This window comes from Sprattus sprattus (assembly GCF_963457725.1).
Source record: "Sprattus sprattus genome assembly, chromosome: 6".
Lineage (NCBI taxonomy): Eukaryota > Metazoa > Chordata > Actinopteri > Clupeiformes > Clupeidae > Sprattus > Sprattus sprattus.
In genome coordinates this window covers 24,574,179-24,598,226 of record NC_137925.1, presented here as the reverse complement: position 1 = coordinate 24,598,226, position 24,048 = coordinate 24,574,179, and the positions used below count along the sequence as shown (strand labels likewise).

Sequence of the window (24,048 nt, the reverse complement as noted above, 5' to 3'; positions counted from 1 at the left end):
AACAGCGCGAGCCTCAGCAGTGCTCAGTAAAGACAGATAGAGAGTCAGGCGGCTGCAAGGGGTGGCAGTACGACCCTCTTTTGGGGGGGTCTGATTATAACAAAAATATATACACACATATATGCATGCCCGGGCCGCTAGCTAGATCATATGACGATAATTGGTCTTTTTAGTAAGCATATAGCTTAATATCTATACATTTAAAATGCCTATTTTACTTTTCCTGATAGACACGTCCGCCTCTATGAATCAGCGCACTTATTTGGGTACGACGTATCTGGACATTGCTAAAGGCGCGGTTGAGATCTTTATGAAGGTAAAGAATAATTTTACCCCGACTTTTTCAGCTGACTGTTGTACCTTGTTGAAGTTGAGGGTCCATATTATGGATTGAGTCGAAATTAATGTGTATTGTTTCGTTTTCTTTAACAGCTGCGTGCCCGAGACCCGGCTAGTAGAGGCGACAGGTACATGCTAGTTACATTTGATGATCCACCATACGGAGTTAAGGTAAATAAATACTGTTGAATTGTGTTTTAATGTGGTTAAAGCGGAGATATTTGACTGACAATGAGGCTCTACTGTCCCTCTGGTTTGTAGCTGCGGGTTTGGGCGGCCTCCCGGTGGCGAAAACGGCTAATTTTTGTTAAAATACCCGCAGACCCGGAGCAGCGCAACCTCTGAACATGGCGGACATTTTGCTTTTGTGTTGGGAAAGCTCTCAGGCGCTGAGATGGAGGCGGAGAGATTTATTATCCGCTGTGACGTCTTGAGTGACGCTATGATGGGCTAACTCTGCCTGGATTGGACAAGTGCCCCGCACTCTTTTTCATACCCTCCTTTAGCCTCCGCTCCGTGGCTGACCTCTGTGCATTCCCATTGGCCAGTATGGATAGGGCAAATCAAACGTGTTTGATTTGTCAAAGGCCATTACTGAATGTTGCTTAAGCAGTTAGTTTTACTTCGCCCTGTGCGAACTCAAACTGCTGTCTTTTTATATAAATAAGTACCCTGATTAAATGTGAACTTCAACACCACCACAAGAGTCCATGCACTTCTCCCTCCCATTGCCCCTTCCTTTCCAAGTTCTCATCCTTACATATCAATACTTACATTCTCTTTTGGATTAACCAAGAATGAGGGAACTATTACGAATAACAATTACCATGTAAGTAATAGAAAGGAATAAAGGGAACTAGGGCACATGGCAATGACTGGATTTATACGGCCATTAGTACTAGGTGACTGATGACATTAAAGACTCAGGAGAGGAGGTGGGTAGAGGGCAAAGTGGGCATGGTTCTTCCTTATAGAAGAGGAGAAATGCTCAGGCAGTGTGTTGAATGAAATGCTTAGTTACCACACACAGTTTAGCCAGCTCTGCCTACTCTCCCCTGTGGCAATCACATTTCACTATAGAGCGGTCACCGAGGTCCCAGCTTGATCTTGTGAGTGCAGTCCTAATCTTTATGACTGGTGTTTCAATTGAACTCCCTGGGACATACTAGGTGTCAGGTGTCAGACGACAGCACTGCTGAGGAGCACACTCAACAGTGTCAACATAAGTAACTGACTAAGTGCTGATATATCAAACTGCTGATTTGACCAAACTGAATTTAGATTAAACAGAAATCAGCTTGAAAAGCATAGTACATTTGTTATTTGAAATGAAAACCAATAGCGGTGAAAGGCCTTTGTGGAAAACACAGTGTGTGTGTGTGTGTGTGTCCATAAATATTCTAAAATAATCAAACACGCTGCTTACAATATACTGCAGTCTACAACCAGACTGTATTTTCAAAACACCTTGACAACCTACTACACCCATTATCCAAAAAAAAAACCCACAGTATTTAAAATGTTTATGATGTCCCTGAAGACTAATTATTGGATGTGTGCATACATAGTTTTTACATGAACATGGGTATGCGTGAAGGCTATACAAGGCCACAGGGCAAGGCTTATAACTATGTTGGCTTTGTGGAAGTGAGGTGTTTCTGTGGCACAGGTATTAGCATGCCCTCAATGTGTTATATGTTTGTGTGCGTCTTGCATGCAGCTGCATATGCAATTGTATGCTGTGTTTGTGGTGTGACATTGACACTGACAGTGTCAGTGGCTTACTACCAGGCAGTTCATTAGCCTCGTCTTCCTGGCAGGGGTCCAGACAATCTCTTGAGGGCTTTTTCTACCCCGCCTGCCCTATGCCTGTTTCACCTCCCCCCAAAATCATCTTATCTCAAACAGACAGGACATAACAAAGAACCTTTCCGCAGTTGTGGCCAGACCCTAATAATTTTTCCGACCGCTCTGTTGAGACAGGCAGTGGGGTGACAACACTTCATACTTGGCATATTACGTGGCGGTTCTGTTCACTTAAGCAATTCGGAAGATTGATTCCCAGAATGAAGACTGATTGGCTTGAACATTTGTTTTCCACCCAAGCATAGCTTGTTCTTTTACCCTACTTTGCATTTCCCCCCTTAGCCCCTAGTCAAGCATGAATGATCAGGCACAAGGTTCTGTTTCTCTAAAGGGATGTGTGTAGTGTAGGTCGCACATGTTCAGAGCAGGGCAAAATCAGGGTGATCAGGATTCTGGTGCCTGTGCGAGAGTGGCTTGTTCACGCTTGTCAATTATTCATGAGCTTTTCAGCAGCTAATCAGAGAAGAGTTCCACCGAACCTCCAGTACTGACAATGCCCTCTTTTCCTGTCTGTGTGCCTCACTTGTTGTCTCATTTCTGGACAAGTAGAACATTATTCTTAGCTCTGTAGTTGATGGGGTGTTTTTTACCCCCTTCCTGGCATGACGACATGCAGTTTGGCAGTTGAGGCCTGTTTGCAGAAGCAGTTCATCCACTTATGAATCGAGCAACACCCTTAAAGGCCAGAGAGAGCTCTCGTCTTTGGTAGCATTGCTGAGGCGGCATGTCGCCATGTCGTTGTGCTAAGACGCTAATGAGAAAAACACTCAGTCGATCACACCTCAAGAGAGGAGATGGTTTGGTGGACATTTGCAGAGGCAGCTCGAGGAGTGCTTGTTTGTATTCCTTTGTCTCTGAAGCAAGAAGGTCACCCCCGAGCCTCTAAATAGCTAAATTCTTTCAGAGAATAACTGTGTGCTGGCCAGTGAACCAACGTGCCCTTTTTGGGAAAACGGTCTGTTTAATGCGATAGAGGGTAGGTTTGTAGACAATGTTGTGTCGCTATCATAGCGCTGTGTTTACCCTTCAGATAAGCTCTGCTCCTATCTCCTGCTTGGATCTTGTTTGTGTAACTGTTTGCAGTTTTGACAGGGAAACTCTGTAAAGTTAGTGAGACCAAATCCAGCTCTTCGAGCCTGCCTCCTTCCACTTTCTGCTCAGCTCCATGGCCATAGGCGCTCCCTGTGTCTTGTGAGAGTTAGCTTGATAAAAACACTCCCTGGTGAACGCCACTCAATGTCTTCTCCTCAGCAGTCGCCATCCATGCGTAGAAAAGCCCAGGGAATGCTGGGAACCGCTGTATCATTCTGGGTCAGCGAGGTTCTCCCTGAGAGAGCTAGACCAGACTAGTCCAGATGTAGAGGGGTTGGGGTTGTGATGCGTTCGCAGCCCTGGCCGTGTGACATGGGATCAGGGCCTCGGCTGGCTGGCTGAGCAGCCCTCATTTCAATGAAGTGACAGCTCACCTCTCCACTTGGCCTTTGTTGCACACACATGATGGAAATGCCACCCTGCACAGGGTTGACATGGTCTCTCTTTTTTCTCTCTTTTTCACTCACTTCCTCCATTGTGCTGATGTTTTGGTGTCTTCCTTTTTTCTTTGTCTTCGTCTATCTGCCCCATCTCTGTGTCTTTCCTTTTCCTGTGCTTGCAAGCGCCCTTGTCTCGCGGTTTGCAGAACAGCGCACAGGCACAGTGACAGCTGGGCCTCCGACTCCACACAGAGAGACTTCATAGGGGGAACAAGTCCGTATCTGTCCATTAATACAGAGTAGCTGATGTGTGCAGCAGGCTGAGGTGGAGAAGCCACGGCCATGCTTGGGACTGCAGGCAGTCACTGGCGCTCCCCCAAACCAGCCCCATTCATATCCCTGCTCCTGCTTCAGTACTCATCCCTTAATCAGGCACTTATTACACAACATGCTGCACCCTACTCCCAGCAAGTGTTACGGGAAATATGCCGTTAATTGTAGAGTATCTGTATTCTTGGGTGATTGGATTTCTTCATCTGTCGCTCTCCACACCCTCGCTCTCTCTTAACCTTTCTGTGTCACTTTCCCTCTGCCTCCTTCTCCCTCCTTCTCCCTTTGTGCGCTGGAAGCCAGACAGCGCTGTGATAATAGAGGCTCTGATCGCTGTCGCACTCCCACAGATGCGATGAATTGTTAATGCTGAGGGAGAAGGACAGCGGAGGAATGGTTGGGGAAAAATAGAATTACTCCCTGGTTTGAATTATTGAGTGTGAGCTAAGAGTCACACGCACACACCCGGAGATGCGCACACACACACACACACACACACACACACACACACACACACACACACACACGCGTGCGCTCGTATACGCTGCCCTGGTGCTGTGGGTTATGCTCCCGCGGTTTAGGGTGCGAAATGCGAATCGCCTCGGGCTGCTGCCCCGGCCGCCAGACCGTGTGTGTCAGCTGTGTGTGTGTGTGTGTGTGTGTGTGTGTGTGTGTGTGTGTGTGTGTGTGTGTGTGTGTGTGTGTGTGTGTGTGTGTGTGTGTGTGTGTGTGTGTGTGCTTGCCGTGTCATCTCGTCCTATATACCAGATCTGGGGGAGGATCTAGCTAGTTAATTAGCCAGTGTGCTACTTTGAAAGAAATGTGCTGTCTGTGCATGCTAGTGTAATGACATGTTCTCAAAGTATTTTAATATTGAAGGGGGAGAAAGGGTGCAGATTTTGGCCACAATCTTTTGAGTGTGAAGGGGGGTTAGATTCTCTGTCTTACAGGCGCTCACACACATGCACACATGAGATTGGGCGGCACAGGGATAAGGACTCACAAAGGAGATGCTTTAAGGAGCTAATATAGGTCAGATCTGCTATACTGCAGCAGCAAAATATCATCTACAGAGAACTGAAAACAAACCAAATATCGCAGGAATTTCATCTCTGAACTCCAAGCTACCTAGATGCACAAATACTCCCACACAGATTATCCTATTCGTTTTCGACCAGACCAGATCCTCCTCTCTTTATCTATCTCTCTGTCTGTCTGTCTCTCTATCCCCTAGCTCCCTCTCTCGTTACTTAGGCATGGTAGTGCTTACGATGAGAGTGGAAAGCAGGTCATCAGTAGCTTAAGCATAATGCCGTACCTGTCATGTACTTGACCACGCTTGAAGAAAAAGTGAAAGCAACAGCACTGAATTGACTGGGATTGTTTATTTATATATTTATTTTGACATGTCTCTATTGCAGCTGTCAGAACTACAGGTGATTGTTTGCCAGATAAGCCATGGGTTTAAAATACAGTCCCTGTTTAATGACTCATGCGTCTCTAATGCTACACTGTGTGTTTCTTCCCATACCTGTGTGTATTTGGGCAATATACTGTGGATGTAATGTACTAGAATGTCATTATAATGCTCTGTATTAATACATTTCAAAGTTGGTTTGTATGATCATTTAACCCCCACTGTGTCTGTGTGCGTGTTTCAGGCGGGATGGAGAGAGAACCATGCCACGTTCATGAGCGAGCTGAAGAACCTGCAGGCGTCAGGGCTCACCACCATGGGTCCAGCCCTGCGCTCGGCCTTCGACCTGCTCAACCTCAACAGGCTGGCATCTGGCATCGACAACTATGGCCAGGTACATCAACGTGGCAAATGGCTCACAGCTGTCCTTGACCAGCTCTACACTTATCAGTTAAAACACTACATACATGTATACACAATACTATATACTATACACAATACTATATACTATATACAATGCTATGTTTTAAGCCATAAGCCGACATTATTCTGTGTAAATAATATAAATGAACCTAGATGTTTCAGTTTAAAGTCCTGTAGTTCTAAGTAAACAAGCAGTTATAGTAAAAAGCAGCATCATGGGGAGTACACATCACTAATTAAAATCCTTATCACTCATTACTTTTAAAGTTTCAGAATAAGACTCCTGACTGCACCACAATACAAACCTAACATGACCAGGTCCCTTCTGGGCAGGGAATATGAGCTTCTTGTCCATTACCTCCACAATTTCTCACTCTCTCTCTCCCCCATGTCGGTGCATCCTTTATCATCCATTGTTCCCTTGCACTCCCAGTCTGAAAGCATGATGGATTAGAGAGGGGGAGGGGGAGGAGGAGGGGGGTTGGGGGTCAGTCTTGCGTAGTATAGCACAGAGGACGTATGTAAATCCACTTACTGTCTCCTGGCAGAGAGAGAGAGAGAGAGAGAGAGAGAGCAGGCGTGCCCTGACCCCTACAGCACTGGGAGCCTGGATCAGTCCAGTAGAGGCTCCCTCTCTGAGCTTTTCCCTGTCACAGGACTACCAGTAGGGACCTGTGAGATACATGAAAGACAGTCTGAGAACTCCAGTGATGTTTGACATCATGGAATATCTCAGCTGAAGCTTCTATTAAATTATCGAGTAGAAGCAGTTTTTCAGAAGCCGCTGCAGCATAGCAGGCTGAGCAGAGCAGTCTTGGAACAAAATGAAGGCGTGGGGGTAACCAACACATGCTGCCACACAGAGAGTTCTATTCTGTGTAGAATTTATCCTTGGCTCCCACTGCCTGTTCCAGTGTTACACAATCTTCAGGCCCTTCAGGTCAGAGAATGGTGGTCGGAAAGCAGACCCTCTCCGGAGGGTAGCTGGAAGCAGGAGTGGGAACGCATGGTGTGTTGTGCTCAGTTGATGGAAACTCTTTCCTTTCCTTTCCGTTATTTCTTTCCTCTTTTCCTCTTCTCTCAGGGCCGTAATCCTTTCTTCCTGGAGCCAGCGGTGATCATCACAATCACAGATGGGAACAAGCTGACGCACAGCTCAGGTGTATCTGAAGAGGTGAGAGGTCACGGCCCTTGACCCTTTCCTTCCGTCTGCCTATGCGCAGGCTGATCCGAGCAGCAGTGTCAAGAATATTTTGTTCAGACAATAACGCAAACAAATGACACTTTGAGCTGTGTTCTTTGAGCTGAACCAGAAATGTTAAATATGCTAATCGTAGCAGGGTTTATTTGCGGCATGCGTGTGTTATCGGCGATGATTGCGTTAATGTTAATTATTAATAAACTTAGCATATCGATTGTTTAACAGACTGGCCGATTGTTTGACAAACTGGCCGATGACCGATGAAGCTACGCTAGTTTTATTAAAGTTGTGACTGGCATCAACCGGTTTTTATCAGTGGCTTACGTCCATGTAGTTGTATTATGTAATGTACTATATTTTGGGGTTATAAGAGGTCCTTTTAGAGGGCAAGGATGGACAGTGAATTGTTACTGCTGAACACATGTCCTGTTTTTCCTGTGGGAAAGTGCACTTACCTATCTGACCTCCCTCTTCTTCCAGCTGCACCTCCCTCTGAACTCTCCGCTGCCGGGTAGTGAGCTGACCAAGGAGCCGTTCCGCTGGGACCAGCGCCTCTTCGCTCTGGTGCTGCGTCTGCCAGGCGCAGCCATGCCCGAGAACGAGCAGCTGGGCAGCGTGCCCACCGACGAATCCGCCATCACTCAGATGTGTGAAGTTACTGGAGGTACCGCGGCACCTGAGCTCTATGCTTCTCTGCTTCAGATATATTTATACATATACACACACACACACATACATATATACACACACACACACACACACACACACACATATGACCTCACACACATGCCCTCACACACACTCATTCAGGTTATCACGCACATGCAAACCACACCTATATCACCAAAATAAGTGTGTACACATGCACACTTGCACACACTCAAACACAGACACACACTCATTTAAATTGGAGATTGGACACATGTGTCTACCCAAATCTAGATTCATTGTGTCCGACTTGAGTCCGACTGGACTCCGATGTAAACCCCTGGATACACGATTCGATTCCGCTGGGAATTGGACTGGGCGCGTATGTGTCTCTCGAATCTAGATTCAAATTGGACAGCAACAACTTTTGCACGTGCTTGAGATCGTGTCCACAGACATATACATGCATCATATATGTCTATGATGTGATAATCGCTGCTAGACGCTCAGTTCTTGTGCTCCCTCTCATTCACGTTGAAATACTGAAACCGAAACTGAAACTTTGAAACTGGAACGCAACTGTTTGGGACAGAACACGCTAATTCAGTGAACAAATATTTTCATATTACTTTTCCACCAGTTGTTAGTCATGTAATCCATTCATATCGATGTGAATCAATCAATACTAATACAACTTTAACTGTGGTGTGTTTTTGTTTCATTTCACAACGTATTTACTGTATAATCAACGGTAGCAGATGTAAACATTCCGCATTTGATTTGAACTGACGCGGCCAAGATCTAGATTTGTCACTGCCATGTGCTTTGAGATAGAGCAGTTAACCCCCCATGGAGACCCCATGGAGAAAATTGGATGGGATCGGAGTGCTGCCATCATGTGCCCGCACTGACTTATACATCATACACATAGACACTTATATACACACACTTATTCACACACATTGACACATGTGCACACACACACTCTTGCTGTTAATAATGCTTACACACAAACCTTTTTCGCATACTTAAAACGGAGCATACCTGTGAATATTTAACACAACACACCCACACAGAAACATACACATGCACTTAGATACACAGGCACCCACACACACACACACACACACACACACACACACACACACACACACGCACATACTTGCTCCAGTGTCGTTTAAACCCTACTGCTTGCTTGCCAAAGCCGTTTCCAGTGTGTTAAGTAATGCAGAGCAGATCTGCTTCCATGAGGGAAGGTCAGAGGAATGAGTCGGCGCGCAGAGCAGAGATAAACACCTCACGCAGCAGCAATGGGCATGGTTGACACACACGAGCCCCGTGTGCCCTCCACACACACACACACACACACCCACACACACACACACACACACACCCACACACACACACACACACACACACACACACACACACACACACACACACACACACACACACACACACACACACACACACACACACACACACACACACACTTTCAGGTTATCACACACATGCCAACCACACCTATATTGGCACACCTATGGGGCATGTTTGACACACACGAGCCCTGTGTGCTCATGACTACGAGGTGACCATTGAAGTGACTGCATGTGGACCTTTTCTTTCGTCTCTGGTTTTTCATTCTTCTTTTTCCTCAACCCCCCCCCCCCTCTCTATCTTTCTACTGCTCTCTCCTTCTCTTTTTCTTTCTCAGGCCGTTCGTACTGTGTTCGCACTCAGAGAATGCTCAACCAGTGCCTGGAGTCGCTGGTCCAGAAGGTTCTGAGTGGTGTGGTGATTAACTTTGAGAAGACGGGGCCGGACCCGCCTGCGTTAGGAGAAGGTAGGCAAAGTTGTCAGCAGTCAGAGCCCTTGACAATAATGTATGTCACAGAGCACCTTGAACTCTCGGAGCTGGATGGGGAGCTTGTAATATATATACGTGTTTGTTTATGCAGAGGAAGGGAGTGTCCACTTAGCATTTGGGTTTTGGGGTGGAGTTGCAGAGCGGCTTTTAGATATTTATGTCCTCTTTCTTTCTCTCTCTCTCTCTCTCTCCCTCCCTCCCTACAGATGGGCTGGTTGATCCGAGTCGGTCCGTGTCGTCCTTCAGTCCGCAGCCCTGGCACAGCTGCCACAAGCTCATCTATGTGCGTCCCAATCCCAAGACGGGGGTGCCCGTGGGCCACTGGCCCGTCCCCGAGTCCTTCTGGCCCGACCAGAACTCGCCCACTCTGGTGAGCACCGGTATCCGCTCGCCCGCCCGCTGGTTTATTCTTATTACACACAGTCAGACCTGTCACCAGCTATTATCATGAAAACCGCTCGGCACAATCGCTGTTGTTGTCTGTGTGATCGTGCTGACCTATGGGAAATGTAGTTCTCTAAACTGAATCCAGGGGAAGTCACAGTGTGCCTCACTTGCAGTTAGCAGCATCTTACCATTTTCAATTAAACCAGATGTTTCAGGAAACAGACACTACTCTCACTTTCCTAAAAGTTGCCTTACCTGGGAGACTGGCTTACTTACATACAAGCTAGGGGTAGGAATTGATTTAATTATCAAACACAAAGTAGGAAGTGATTAGCAAACTCTGAGTAGCAAACTCAGATTTAAGACTCTGAGTAGCAAAGTCAAATGTTTTAAAAATCGAGATGCATAATCGTTTTATCGGTTTAGAATTGATAATCGATAATTAGTTTAGAATCGAATCCTTGAGCTCTGAATCAGAATCAAAGGTGCCGTTGTGAGGTGCCAAGAGATTCCAACTCCTAATACAAGCACACACCGTCACTCATCCACACACACGGACACATAGTCCCTTCCTCCTGTTGTCTGTCGTCATGCCAACCGTCTCTCTTCTGCTTCCTAACATCTGGTCGAGCGAGGCTTCAGGGGAGCCCATTTGGCCTCTGTGTGTAGTGCACAGAGCGCATAGAACATTAGGAACACCTATCTTAAGGGGACACTCCCTTCTACCCTCCACACGGCCTCATTTGGTCAGGGTGGGGACGTTTACAGGGTATTAATCATGTTCCTCAGGGAGGCTGGCCACTGGCCTCCAGCTCAGGCTCTCATCTGTCAGCTGCGTTTCCTTCGGGTGGTGGACCGTTTGTGGTGCTCACAGGACAGAGTGAGACCACCCAAGCCTCCGTGATCATGCACTGTAATAGCTTCAGTCTTTTGTTTAACTCATCAACTGAAAGTCACACGTGCACCAATCGTGCTTCCGTTTAATCACGTCACAGAAATGCGGACTTCACATCCCCTCCCTCCATTCTCTCTGATCAAAGAGACTTCAGGCCTGATATTAGGCAGAGATCATGGCTCTCTCTCCTGAATACTCTGATCAGTCTATTTTATGGAGAGAGACAGGGAGGGGGTTTAATGACTTGTACACTCAATTCAAGAGCCTTCCCTTGACCTCGTTCTCTGCCAGCCATATGATTTCCTTCCTTGACTTCTTTCCACCGTCCTCCAGAGTGCATGAAACTGAAATGCACAGTGGGCGGGAGCAGAAGCTCTTGTTCCTGTTGTTTGTGAATGTATTTTTTGTAGACTTTGTTTTTAGCGTGGGTATTTTCGAATGTCAGAGCTTGAAAGGATTTTTTTGTGTGCTGTTACGCTGTGCAGTGGGATAAGTGTGTGGGTACGGTTTTAGGGTTTAACATAATGGCTGGTTTTGCAAAGCTGTGAGAGGGGGAATCCAATGCCTCTGACTTTTAAATGTACAGATTTTATTTTTGGCCAACGGGCTTAACATACACAAGACATACAGGTCCTACTTTTGAATGTCAGCCAAGTAGTCTGTACAGCCATCCTTTTTTAACATCAGTGTCTGGTCCCAAGTGTTGTGTGTTTGTGTGTGTGTGTGTGTGTGTGTGTGTGTGTGTCTGTGTCTGTGTCTGTGTCTGTCTGTCTGTCTGTGTACGTGTACGTGTACGTGTACGTGTACGTGTACGTGTGAATAAGTGCATCCAAGTATGTATGAATGTGTGTGTTCGAACAGCTTGTGTTGTCATATGCCTGGGACGAGTTGGGGGGGGGGGCTTCCTCTACCCAACTGTTTCCATGCTTCATTACCTCAGGCTCTTCTCTAACACAGGCGGCCATATTGATTGTATACCATCATTGTCAAATGCTAATGGGCCACCTCTCGCCCTGTCCCTTTCTCCTTGGCAGCCGCCACGTTCCGCCCATCCGGTGGTCCGCTTCTCCTGTGTGGACTGTGAGCCCATGGTGATCGACAAGCTGCCCTTCGACAAGTACGAGCTGGAGCCCTCGCCTCTCACTCAGTACATCCTGGAGAGGAAATCGCCTCACATGTGCTGGCAGGTAGGGTCCATGTTGTCAACACAGACTTCATAACATGTACTTTTTTATGGTGACTAGGTCAACCTTTGAACTGTGTGCAGAAGTACTGAGAGGTGCTTAAAAGAATATGTTGGAAATCTGTGATGGTGTTCCAGGATTATGTATGGTTTGCAGATTTGCCTTTAATGACTGTGCCAGAGCAAGCCTGTTCAGCAGGTGTTGCAAAAAGAAAAAAACACTTGGCACAAACACAACTCAAGGGAAGAGATTTAAGATGAGTTCCACCCATGTTCTATTTTAGGCAGATAAAAATAAATAATTAAGCTTCTGTTCACGTTCTGATGATGACCTCCATCAGGAACCATTTAAATGCTATGATGACATAATGTCCGGAACATTAACCCTGCACCAGTTTGTAATATCTGATGAGGTGAAAGTCTGCTGTGCACCTTTTCAAATTTGGAGTACTTCCACATGACTCTCGAGTGGATCAAAGGGCACGGAGACACGGCCCAGATCGACCCATAAACCAAACACATGACGGTGCCCTTTAAGTTGGTGCACACAGCAGTGGGCACACTGGAATGTGCCGGAGGTACCACAGGACACCGTAACAAGCAGGAGAAGATGGGAAGATGTGAGCGGTTAGCAGCCAGACTCTTTAAGCATCATGAGCTCAGAGAAACCAGCAGGTGGGGGCACTGGGGGAGGCTCATCTCTGGAAAGCAGCCCCCTCCCTGGTTGCCCCCGGAGACCGCATGTTTAGCTGGAGTGTTGGATGGTTGGGGAGGTTGGGGAGGGGGACGTATTTAGCAGGAGCGTCTCTAGAGGGGCATCCTGGAGTAACGAGGCATAGAGGCAGTAGCTCCCTGAGGCAGTGCCGGGCTGTTTGCTCTCTCGCCGTGTGTTTGGTTGAATACTAAGTGAAACTGTGGGGTTAAAGAGTGTGGATCTACACTATGTAACCCCATCTCTCCTCTCTGTGTTCCTCTGTATCTCTCTCTCTCCCGCTCTCTATCTATCTCTTTTTTCGATGTCTCAGGTGTTTGTGAACTGTAGTGGGAAGCACAGCGAGCTGGCTCACCCTTTTGGTTACCTGAAAGCCAGCACCACGCTCACCTGTGTCAACCTCTTCGTCATGCCTTACAACTACCCTGTCCTGTTGCCTCTGCTTGGTATGTGTTCGACTGCACACCCGTGCACGAGTCACTTTAGCAGCACCTGACACGCACATGGAGAATGCTAAAGAAAGTTTGAAAAGGGCTTCAAGTTACACTATTGCATTACACTGAAAGTCTGTAGTGGAGCGTTGGGGCTCACCAGGACATGGTGGAGACTTAAACACATGATGTGATGGTGTTTTTGTAGTATAACAAATGGGTCTGTTTGAGGGAGAGGGGTTGGGTTGGGTTGGGTTGGGTTGTGTGAAGGCAGTAATATATGCGAAGCTCCTTCCTTAGCATATCTTGGTCTCCTGTTTCCTTCCTCTCTCCTCTCTCACCGTCTCTCGCGAAACCTCTCCCAACAGACGACCTGTTCAAAGTGCACAAGCTGAAGCCAAACCTGAAATGGCGACAGGCCTTTGAGATCTACCTGAAGTCCATGCCACCATATTTCCTATTGGTAAGACTCCGCTTAGTCATTAGCTCTGAATGATATCTGTTTATGAAAACCACAGGGGTAAGAATATAAACTGGTATTAAGTATTATTTTTAGGGTAGGATTTTGTAGGCACTTTTTAGGTTGTTATGGCTTTGATGATAGTCTTCCCTGACAGTACTTGCATGTTCTTCCATCTCGTCTGTCATATAGCCCTTGAAGAAGGCACTGAGGATGATGGGCGCTCCGAATCTAATATCAGACAACATGGACTGTGGCCTGAGCTACAGCGTCATCTCCTACCTGAAGAAGCTCAGTCAACAGGTAAGTCCTGCAGACACAGTCCAGCTCAGCACGCTCCAGCCAAAACCACTTTTATTGACACTGACAGGAAGGCAGTCAGAGGAAACCTTCAGAACAAGACAGGCCAGCAGGGATCTATTATATATTGTATCTGCAAGAAGCACATGAAAGGAATGTGGAACAATAGCAGTTACATGAAAAGTAACAGGACTTGACTTGTATTTTCTTGGATTAGCTGTTCTTTGGTTAACTAGACCCTTTTTCGTTTCACAGGCCAAAATTGAGTCGGACCGTCTGATTGCGTCGGTGGGTAAGAAGCCCCCTCAGGAAACAGGCATCAAGGTGAAGAACCACTCCAGTGCCCTGTCGTTGGCACAACGCCACGAGTTCAAACAGCTGCTCCAGGGTATCACCGGGGAGATGCCGCTCCGTCTCGGTGAAATCAACTTCAAAGAGTTTGCCGGCTTCCAGATCGCACTTCTCAACAAGGTACCACCGCCAGGCCATCGATAAAATATTAACAACAGAGATTTCGTTTTTTTGGGTCAAATCGATTTGGCAGAGGGGAACATGAAAAGCCAGCACTGTTTGCTTAATATGGTCAGAATCAAGAGGCCCTTTGAACATTAGTCATAAATCACAATTTTCCCCCCCCTTATTACCCTTTTTCTCCCTATATTTCCTGTATAGGATCTGAAGCCCCAAGCCTATCGGAATGCCTATGACATTCCCAGACGGAACCTTCTGGATCAGGTGACTCGCATGCGCTCCAACCTTCTGAGGACAACCCAGAAGCTCATTAGGGGACAGGATGAAGGTAGGCAATTACAAAAACTGAGGAGATCCAAAACATGCATATTTACTGTTTACTAATATCAACCTTCACTGAAATCAAGTTAACATTTCTCTATATCATTGCACAAAGCAAGTTTACTCAGTTCTTGAAAAAGCTATTTGAATGTCCTACCTTTACTGATAACTTATCCTAATGACATCAGGCCCTCATAGTCAGTTTTGATGGTGTGTAATACGAGTGAGTATATTTCCATTACCACGAGGAAGGACAAAGGACCAACGTTTCAGTTTCAAAGCACTCTAAGGGAAGGTGTTGACACAGAAAAAGTAATCTTTTGAAGACAAATACAAGACATTGAGCTGCCTATTTTATTGTATTGATAGCCGTGAAAAACATATCAAATAAAATATAATTGCCTTGAGCTTGCTAAACAACCAGAGAAGTAGCGGTTCAATTGAAACCAGCTGCTGTAGTCTGAATAGATGGGTTTGTCCAAGCATTGCAGCGGTGGCCTTATTTTGTTTTAGACATCTGTGTATGCGGACAAAGGCCCAATTATACCACTGTGGTGAGCCTTTAATGTTATAAGGGCAATTTACCAGGCAAGAATTCATGTCATTATGTTGTCCTCATGGTGTAATGATCCATATGGGCTGGCAGAAGAAAGCAAACACCAAATGTATTGCCTCAGAGGCATTGTGTCATTTGGATCAGGCAGCTGTGGTTTATGCCAAGTTTTGAGTCCTGTCTAGTAGGTGGATGTTAATAGGTCTTCAGTGACTATTTGTGTCGTATTTATCTGGCATCAAAATAGACCCATTTCATCACTTTGGACTCTGTGTTCTAGTGGTCACAAGAATCTGCTTATTTGTCAACTCTCCCCGCGCCCACAAGCCTCTCAGGAAGACAAACATCAGCCACACTGTAATGAGCTCTAATGGAGTTACTTACTTAGTCGTGCCCTCAGAAAGTTGAAATGCAGGACGTAACGGATGTGTGTCTGGGGCATTGGTCTCTTCCTGCTCGCTCAACAGACTACCTGCATAGCATCCCCGTGGGCCAAATGGGCAACTACCAGGAGTACCTGAAGATGATGCCCTCCCCGCTGCGGGAGATCGACCCCGACCAGCCCAAGCGCCTGCACACGTTTGGAAACCCCTTCAAGCAGGACAAGAAGGTACCCATGACTGCCAGGCTCACTGGCCTCTGTGTTTCCACATCACTCTGTTTCATTTCCTCCATTTGTGTAATAATACAAATAATAATAATAAAACTTTATTTATATAGCACCTTTCATGCAAAAGAATGCAGCTCAAAGTGCTGTAATGGCATACTGAGAGGACATAAGCTTTTATGAAGTCCCTATTTACTGTGTGTGGACCGGACCGTGCACACACACACACACACACACACACACACACACACACACACACACACACACACACACACACACACACACAGTCACAGTGTCTGGCCTCTTCCCTAGGGGATGATGATCGACGAGGCCGATGAGTTTGTGACGGGCCCCCAAAACAAGAAGAGGGGCAACTCGGGGGACCCCAACTCGGGTGCGGCTCCCAAGAGGCGGAGGAGCATGTCTCCGTTGCTGCGTAGACCACAGACCCCACCCATCATCACCAACCATGTGGTGTCCAAAGGAGCGTCAGGAGCTCAGGGCCAGCAGGGCCTCATCAAACCAATCCCACTGCTCAAAGGTAATTTGACGCAGAGAGCAGGACGAACAGAGAGGGAGAGAGAGAGAGAGAGACATAGAAAGAGATAACGAGCTCGAGAGAGGTCAAATAGAAAGATAGTAGGAGAGTAATTTAGTTGTGAGAGTTAAAGAGAAATTAAAACTGTTGGATCCTTTCTCTAGCTTGAATTAATTTATCATGCCTGAGACTGGATTAGGTCAACAGTTCTCTCCTCTGATTCATTCTGTCAGATACCCAACAGTGAAGACTTCCTTAGTCTAATGATGTATGAGAAAGAAACTGAAAGATAGATTATTTGGTTATTATGCAATTGGGCATAGTGCAGTGTTATTTTAGCTAACTTCCTCATACCTTTTTGGTTGTGTGAGCTGCTCCCTTTGTTTCCCAGAGCAGTAGGTGTGCTCAGTCAGGTTGCCTAACTGTACACTGTGTAATGTACACCAGCTGCTGAGGAAATCCAGTTATCTCAAGCCTCAATCAACAATGAAAATATTTTTTTTTTCTCCCAAGTAAAAAACATGATTTACAGTTTGCCTGTCGCCCCCTACAGGAGCGGAGGGGAACAGCGTCCTAGGAACGGAGAGCAATGGAGACCGAGGACCAGGTCCGGAGCCCAATGATGGCTGGTCTGGAGGGGAGGATGGCGGTCCTGCTGGCGTCTCCCTGGACGAGAGTGGAGGGGAGAGCCTCAGTGACAGTGGCGAGGAGCGACTCGAGATGGACGAGCAGCTATGCGAGGACGGCCTGGACGGCCTGGACGAAAGGCCGGTGGACCACCAGCTGAACTGCGAGGGCCTGAGTCCTCCCGAGCAGGAGGGGGCGACCGATGGGTCCATAGGAGAGAGCGCCCCTGGAACAGTTATCATGATACCGCTGGACGGCAGCAACGCTGAGCTGCGCACGCGGGTCATCAAGGAGGTCCGCAAGCCTGGCCGCAGTAAGTCTCTCCAGTGCCTTCACGTGGACACACACACACACACACACACACACACACACATGCCAGGCATTCCTATTCCATGACACAAGGCTACTTTCACTGAAGTCCCTCTCTGGGCTCTGTGTCTCTTAACTGATCTTGAAAAGAGAACATTCCCTTGTATCGAGATCGCTCAAGGGCTGGTCAATGGGGTTAAAATGGGGGTGAATGCACAGTTGGCTTGTCTGAATATAGCTGTGTGTATGTGCCAGTTAAAGCCCTGAGCCAGAGTTAGAAGGCCTTTCTGTGAGAGCATGTTTGACTGTGTCAGGTTTAGCGCAGAACAAAACATTGTGTTGTGCTATATAAGGGTTTTGGTTGATATGGATCTTGATGGTCTTGGCTTTCTTCTAATCTGTACTCCCATGTGCCTCTCTCTCTGCAGACTTTGAGACTATCTTCCGGCTCCTGGAGGAGGTGAAAGGGCCTGTGTCTGTGCAGAGGTACTTCATCCACCATGCCATCAAAGAGGCTGCCAGGTGAGTCAGGATTCACATTCCCCATTCGCCCACCTCCTGCTCTTATAGTCCTGGCCTTTCTTTATTCCAGTGGTTCCCAAACTTTCCATGGCAAGTCCCCCTTTGACAATATAGGGGGGTTTCTCCACAGGGCAAAGATTGAGACGCTCACTATTTAACTTTTTTTTTAGATGACTGTCAGCGGTTGCATAGAATTTCATTTCAGACACATTGTTTCTTCATTTGAACAGTTAAACAATTTCTACAATAATCAATAATCTATCAATCAGTTAAACTTTCGTTAATCGTTAAAAGATTTTGGCAGTTTAACCATTTTTTTATTTTATTTGTTTAAATTATTTGAACATTTTTGAACATTTCACTGAGTGACCGATCCATTCAGAGTTCATGTTCAGGTAAGGTGGCTTCTCCGTTGTATTAATAATTAGGCTAGCTATCCCCTCTCACATACAAGCTAAACGCTAGGGCCTGACAACATTCCTAGTCCTAGTCTCTTGCGTGCCTCGTGGCACATAAGGCCTCCACAGATTCTCTCCATCTCTTCCTACCTGACCACATTATATAAGCACAAAGTAGGCTACACCTCCCCTGGGAGGCCCATCCCACACTTTGGGAACCAGTGGTTTGTCCTGATATTAACAGTGTACTGTTAGCAGTGTTAGCATTTCTTTCTCACTCCTGCCAGGCTGCGTCCACTGTAGGGGTTCAGGCCCTCAGTTCACTGAACACAATGTAATTGGCAAGCATGGTTGCATCTCTGCAGATATTCCCTGATTGGTTCATATAGTCAGACTGTGGTGAGCCAGAAGTTCTAGTTGCAGGCGACAGAATCGGACAAAGGCCCTGCTTTTCAGTTTTTCTCTTTTTTCAGAGAATCAATCTTTGTGATGGCTACCAGGATGTAAAGCTCGCTGGGTTAAGTGTTCCAAAATGTAACACTAAATGCTCCTTCAAGGGTTTCAAATGGTCGTTGCCTGTATTGTGCCACATTGTGCCACGATAAGGCTCCAGGAGCCAAAAGACATTGAGGTGGCATCTGTTGTGCCCACCACCAATCTGGCATCCTGCAGTCCCCCTGTGGTGCCACACGGGCACACGCCGGCCACACGGGCACACACCGCCTGTCTGCTCTCTGTCTTTTACTCCTCCTGAATGGAGACAGCCTCCTGCTGGCCCAAATTCACCCTGACATCTTTCTCTCTCTCTCTCTCCTACCATCCCCCGCTCATATCTGTTCTCTGTGACCCCATTGCTCCCTCTCTTCTCTGTCCTTTGTTCCACCCTCATCTCTCTCTCTCTCGCTCTCTCTCTCTCTCTCTCTCTCCGTGGTCTCGGCGCAGGTTTAAGAAGCGGGTGCTGATCCAGCAGCTGGAGACGGCTCTGGAGGAGATGGAGGAGAAGCAGATGCTGCCGCAGAGGGTCAACAACAACATCCACGGCAGATAGTGTCAGCGCCTCTCCTCACAGACCACAGACGAAGAGAGAGAAGAGATGGAGAGATACACACACATGAAACAGAAGACAGGAGGAGAGAGATGGAAGCAAGGGGCCACACGACACACACAGACCACAGACACACACACACACACACACACGCACACACACACACACCAACACGAACATGCACATACACACACACACACGCACACACACAACGACCGACCCTGATGAGGGGGAAAGACTGACCAATCAGCAGCTCCCTCCGGGCACAGCGGAGCCCAAGGGAAGGGGAGATGTGGGATATGGAAGAGGATGAAAGGATCCAGAATTTCTTTTTTTCTTTTAAAAACAGGGGTCACACTAGTTTGAGTGTTCTTTTTTTGGGAAGGGTTGGGGGGGTTGTTCTGAAAGTCATGAGACATTAAATCGAGACTCACAGCTACTGTAGTCTGTTTCTGAACCAGCCGACTAGATACACACACACACAACCACACACTCCAAATGGTGAGCAGGATGCACAGTGTCCTCAGCGCTTCTAAGAAGCCACAGGTTGGGACTGGGGGATTTTTGTTCCGTGAAGTGTAACCCTCATGCAGATGAAGAATTGGAAATGTCACAATGTCAGATACAGCGTAGTATGGCACCTCTGGCTTTTAAACAGGCCACCGGTTTATCTAGACCAAGGCGTAATTATTGGCCACCCAACAGCTGACGAGTTCTACACCACTACACAGCAATAATCAGAATGGCATCATTTGCTGAGGGAGCTTAACTTAACTTCCTGAATTGACACCACTTGAAATTCAGTGTGGCTGCAAGCTTACGAGGCAGGGAGAGCAACTAGCTGGTTTAATAAACAATTAGAGGCCCACATGAAAAGTCTACCTCAGTCTGATATGTGGAGTTCACTTTTCTGTACTCTGGGACGTGAGTGTGATTGACAGACAGATCCTGTTAGTACAGATGTCTATTGATGAAGGTTGGAGGACCTTAAAGCAGACTTAGCTCATCGACAGCCTCCTCACATGCAAGCAGTCCTAAGCAATAGTCTCTGAAGAACACTGGCTCTACAATGAGGTTCAGCACTTAAACGGGCTGGTAGATGTCCGTGAGGACTGGGAGGAGGGGACATGTGTTTGGCTACAGCCTGGCCCACGTTGTGTTCTGGTCCACAGAACTTTCATTGTCCTGCCCCAATTACAGCGTGGCGGTCCAAAATCTCTGCAGCCCCTCATCACATGTCACCTGTTCCATCGAGGGGCAGCTGCAAGGCATTCATTTGGCAGTTCTGAGTAACTTGTGGGAGGCCATCATAGTATCCCTGTTGTTGTTCCTTGAGTTTGTTTTTTGAATAGCAGATGTATACTACTTTTAAATGTTCATAAATAAAATATAGATTATTTTTGGATGGTATTCTTACCAGAACCTAAAAATGAGAATATTTTAAAGTTGTATAAAACATTTTGTAAACTGTTATATATAAAAATCTGAAAAATTTATGATTTTTTTTAAGAAACAACAAAATAAACACGACAAAGTTCAGACTGTGTGTGTTTGTGTACCAATATAGACTTCAGACTGAAAATCATTTCTGGCTTTGTGTACGGTCATATATCTGAGGTGGCATACTCCAGCACTATCAGTTACAGTGCAGTGAGTTCCTTGTCTTTTTTTCTATGCAACCTAATCACCTACTTAACCATTGGCTAATTTCACCAAGGCACACGCCTAAGAGTAATTACACAGATGGTGCACATCCATGAATGTGATGCAAGATGATACCGCTTGCACATTTAGAGCACACCGTCTAAAAGTTCTAGCAAACGTTTAAGATTCCCTGCACTATACTAGAGGGACCCTCTGGACCCATCAATACAATTGCAGCTTTATTCATTTATTTTAATGAATGAGAAAAAAATAACTGCTTAAGCCTTTGGCACCTCTGCATTTTAACAAATATTGCAGTTATACATGCTGCTCTTACTCAGCCTTGACACGCACAAATTGATATCAATTGGCAATGACAAGAAACTTAACACAGAGCAATGAAAGATGGAAATAAATGTCAGAATATGTTCAGTTACAAATTCTTCCATAAAATTTCAGATTTTATTATTTTTAAGTTAAAAATGTTATAACATAAAATTGAAACAAAAATTACAAACATTCTCCCGAACACAAATGTACCATTACTCTCCACTACATGTTCACAGTATCATTAGCATCGGCGCTAAACTGCCATTAGTCTCCACTACTTGTTCACAGCAACATTAGCATCGGTGCTAAACTGCCTTCAATTCTTGTCGGTTTCAACTTTTACAGATACCGTTAACATATTTCCATGACCTCGGGTGTTTATTGCATAACAAACTATTTGAAAATCCAGACATTGATGAACATGAATAAACATAAATACACTGTATGGTCCATTGGACATCCCCTTGTTTTAAGGTCATGGCCGGGAAGAACATAATTCAGTCAGGAATAGCTGCTCAGCCTTAAATGTGGAGGTTGATGTGAGTGTTTAACATAGAGTTACTGAACCCCTTTGTGTGACATGAATGAAATAAGCCTCTGACAAAGCCTGCCAGGACTGGGAACAGGGAAAATTCTTCTATCTTTTCAAACCTTAAGACTCCCAAGCATTAACATTATTTACAAACAAGTCAGCTGGAAAAATAAAACAAGGAGTTGGCACAGTCCAAAGATGTACATGTGGAAATCACTGTTGAAGAGATGCAAATTTATACAGCATATACACCATATGCAGAGAAGTAAAGGACAGGGGAAATCTGTTCTTATCTTCCCCCATCCCTCACCAACCCAGGCGCTCACTGATGCACAAAGTGAGAGACAGAAAAAGAAAAAAAAGACAGAGAGAGACGGAGAAAGATGGGCATGGTAGCCCGGTAAAGGCCAGTCTCAATGAAAGTTTTCCAGCTTGCGTAACCGTAGGGGGTTTGAGGGTGCTGCTTGAGGAGCCGTCAAGGGCTCCTGCTCTGGGGAGCGGAAGAGCACCCGGCCCCGGTGGTTGAAACAATAGAACGAAGGATGATTCCTCAACGTGTCAAACGTCCTGCAGGTATGGAAAAACAGTGAAGACAATGGTGAAATACTGTATGAAATATAAGTAAGGAGGATTCTATCCTTAAAAATCCTGAAATAGGTCTGAAGCTCCATTTGCATACTACCTTGGGAATTCAAAGGGAGATACTCACTTGTTTTTCAGTTCGGAGGATGCATCCATGTCTTTGAATTCTCCAGCGATGTGAACTATTCCGTAACATGTCACTATAAACGCTAACAACGTCTGGAGGACAATCTGTGGGACACAAAGGGAATCAAACACAAATATGCATAAGCGATGATAAGTTGGAAAATTGGTGGTGTGTGTGTGTGTGTGTGTGTGTGTGTGTGTGTGTGTGTGTGTGGTTAAATATTTACAGTTAAAAAGTTAGGAGTTTGTTCTTACATCTATGGGTAGCGTTTCATTCTCCTTTTCTGTAAGGCGCATGTAGGATCGGTCTGTATAGGAAAGACAAAACGAACGAGAGATATACAGTTAGTTTGAGGGTTGCTACAGAACCCAGCTCAGGCACACCCAGCACCGTTCGGTTACTAGTAACATCCATCACAAATGACCTGATGTTTCGGAAGATCTCTAAAGGAGGACTCTTCTCTGCAGCTCAATGGCAATACAAAGAAATAACGTTACAGCGTTGCCTAACAGTATTTTTAGCTGGTTGAGTTACTCGTTGACACATGTGCATTCAAACCCAATAAAATGTTGATTAAATAAGTTCACCATAAAGGCAAATTAATGTGCAAGTGATTAAGAGTGAGACAGTAGTCAACTTAGACATATCGTATGGAAAAGCTACTAGCTAATTAAGTCAAGCCGTGAACTTCAAAAAGAAGACTGGCTCTAAAACAAATATCCCTACGGTAATGCATTAACGCATAGCACCAAAGAGTCAAATGAATGCCGCACGATAATAGAGATCGTTAACTACCTAACATTAACTGTCTAGCTATCAATTTTAACGGTTGTAGCATCTTCCACAGCTTGATAGCTACGTCATGCACCAAATATTCTCCCAATAAACTTTCGCTCAAAACGTTCACTCCAACAGAATGCAACTGACAGTGCTTTACAGCGAATGCCTCACTTTCTCCGAACATTTTAAATTATGAAGACAACTACAAAGTACAATGATTTAAGTAGCTAGCTATAATCTCGTTCATGTTAGTTAGCTTGTTAGTGAGCAATGAGGTACTGCTAAACCAAAGAGCTGCTAACGCTAAGCTAACGTTACTTAGGGGAGGCCTAACGCTTTCAGGGGTAGTGGTTGATTCGCGCCAGTAAATATCAAAATATGAACTCGGGATCGTTTTTCTTTTACAGATTAATACTTACGTTGTGCCGCAGAAAACGCCGCATGTGCCAAAGCAAAAAGGCCAAAACCCACGACACCTTTCCAAAAGGACGAAGCCATCTTCAAATGAGTGATGTACAAACTGAACCGATAGGAAGCTCAATTTCCGGATTAGTTGATTGCGCAATTCAAAATAAAAGTCGTAAGGCGGACCCGTTTCCTCTTAGCCGCTAACTGATCACATACCTCACATAAATACATCTCAAATATGTCATTACAGATAAATGTAAATTCTTATAGAACAATTACTTTCATCTGGATGGCTATACAATGGACGGAGTTATTACGTTAAT

The 24,048-nt window shown here is 45.8% G+C and overlaps 2 protein-coding genes across 2 annotated transcripts; one reads left to right on the top strand and one right to left on the bottom strand.

Annotated features, from left to right (window-relative positions):
- Positions 1–44: 44 nt before the first annotated feature.
- Positions 45–20,847, top strand: ints6l (integrator complex subunit 6 like). The gene is made up of 18 exons (XM_080840568.1): positions 45–316; positions 433–510; positions 5,669–5,818; positions 6,932–7,021; positions 7,529–7,712; positions 9,411–9,539; positions 9,770–9,933; positions 11,880–12,032; positions 13,054–13,186; positions 13,540–13,634; positions 13,824–13,934; positions 14,187–14,402; positions 14,604–14,730; positions 15,744–15,886; positions 16,196–16,424; positions 16,975–17,361; positions 17,786–17,879; positions 19,220–20,847. Exons 1-18 carry the CDS (start codon positions 206–208, stop codon positions 19,323–19,325), a joined length of 2,700 nt encoding a protein of 899 aa, XP_080696694.1. The 5' UTR covers positions 45–205; the 3' UTR covers positions 19,326–20,847.
- Positions 20,848–21,362: 515 nt separating this feature from the next.
- Positions 21,363–23,863, bottom strand: mmgt1 (membrane magnesium transporter 1). Its single transcript, XM_080841049.1, has 4 exons — positions 23,737–23,863; positions 22,792–22,844; positions 22,538–22,641; positions 21,363–22,395 (listed from the first exon to the last, which is right to left on the bottom strand). Exons 1-4 carry the CDS (start codon positions 23,813–23,815, stop codon positions 22,242–22,244), a joined length of 390 nt encoding a protein of 129 aa, XP_080697175.1. The 5' UTR covers positions 23,816–23,863; the 3' UTR covers positions 21,363–22,241.
- Positions 23,864–24,048: the final 185 nt, after the last annotated feature.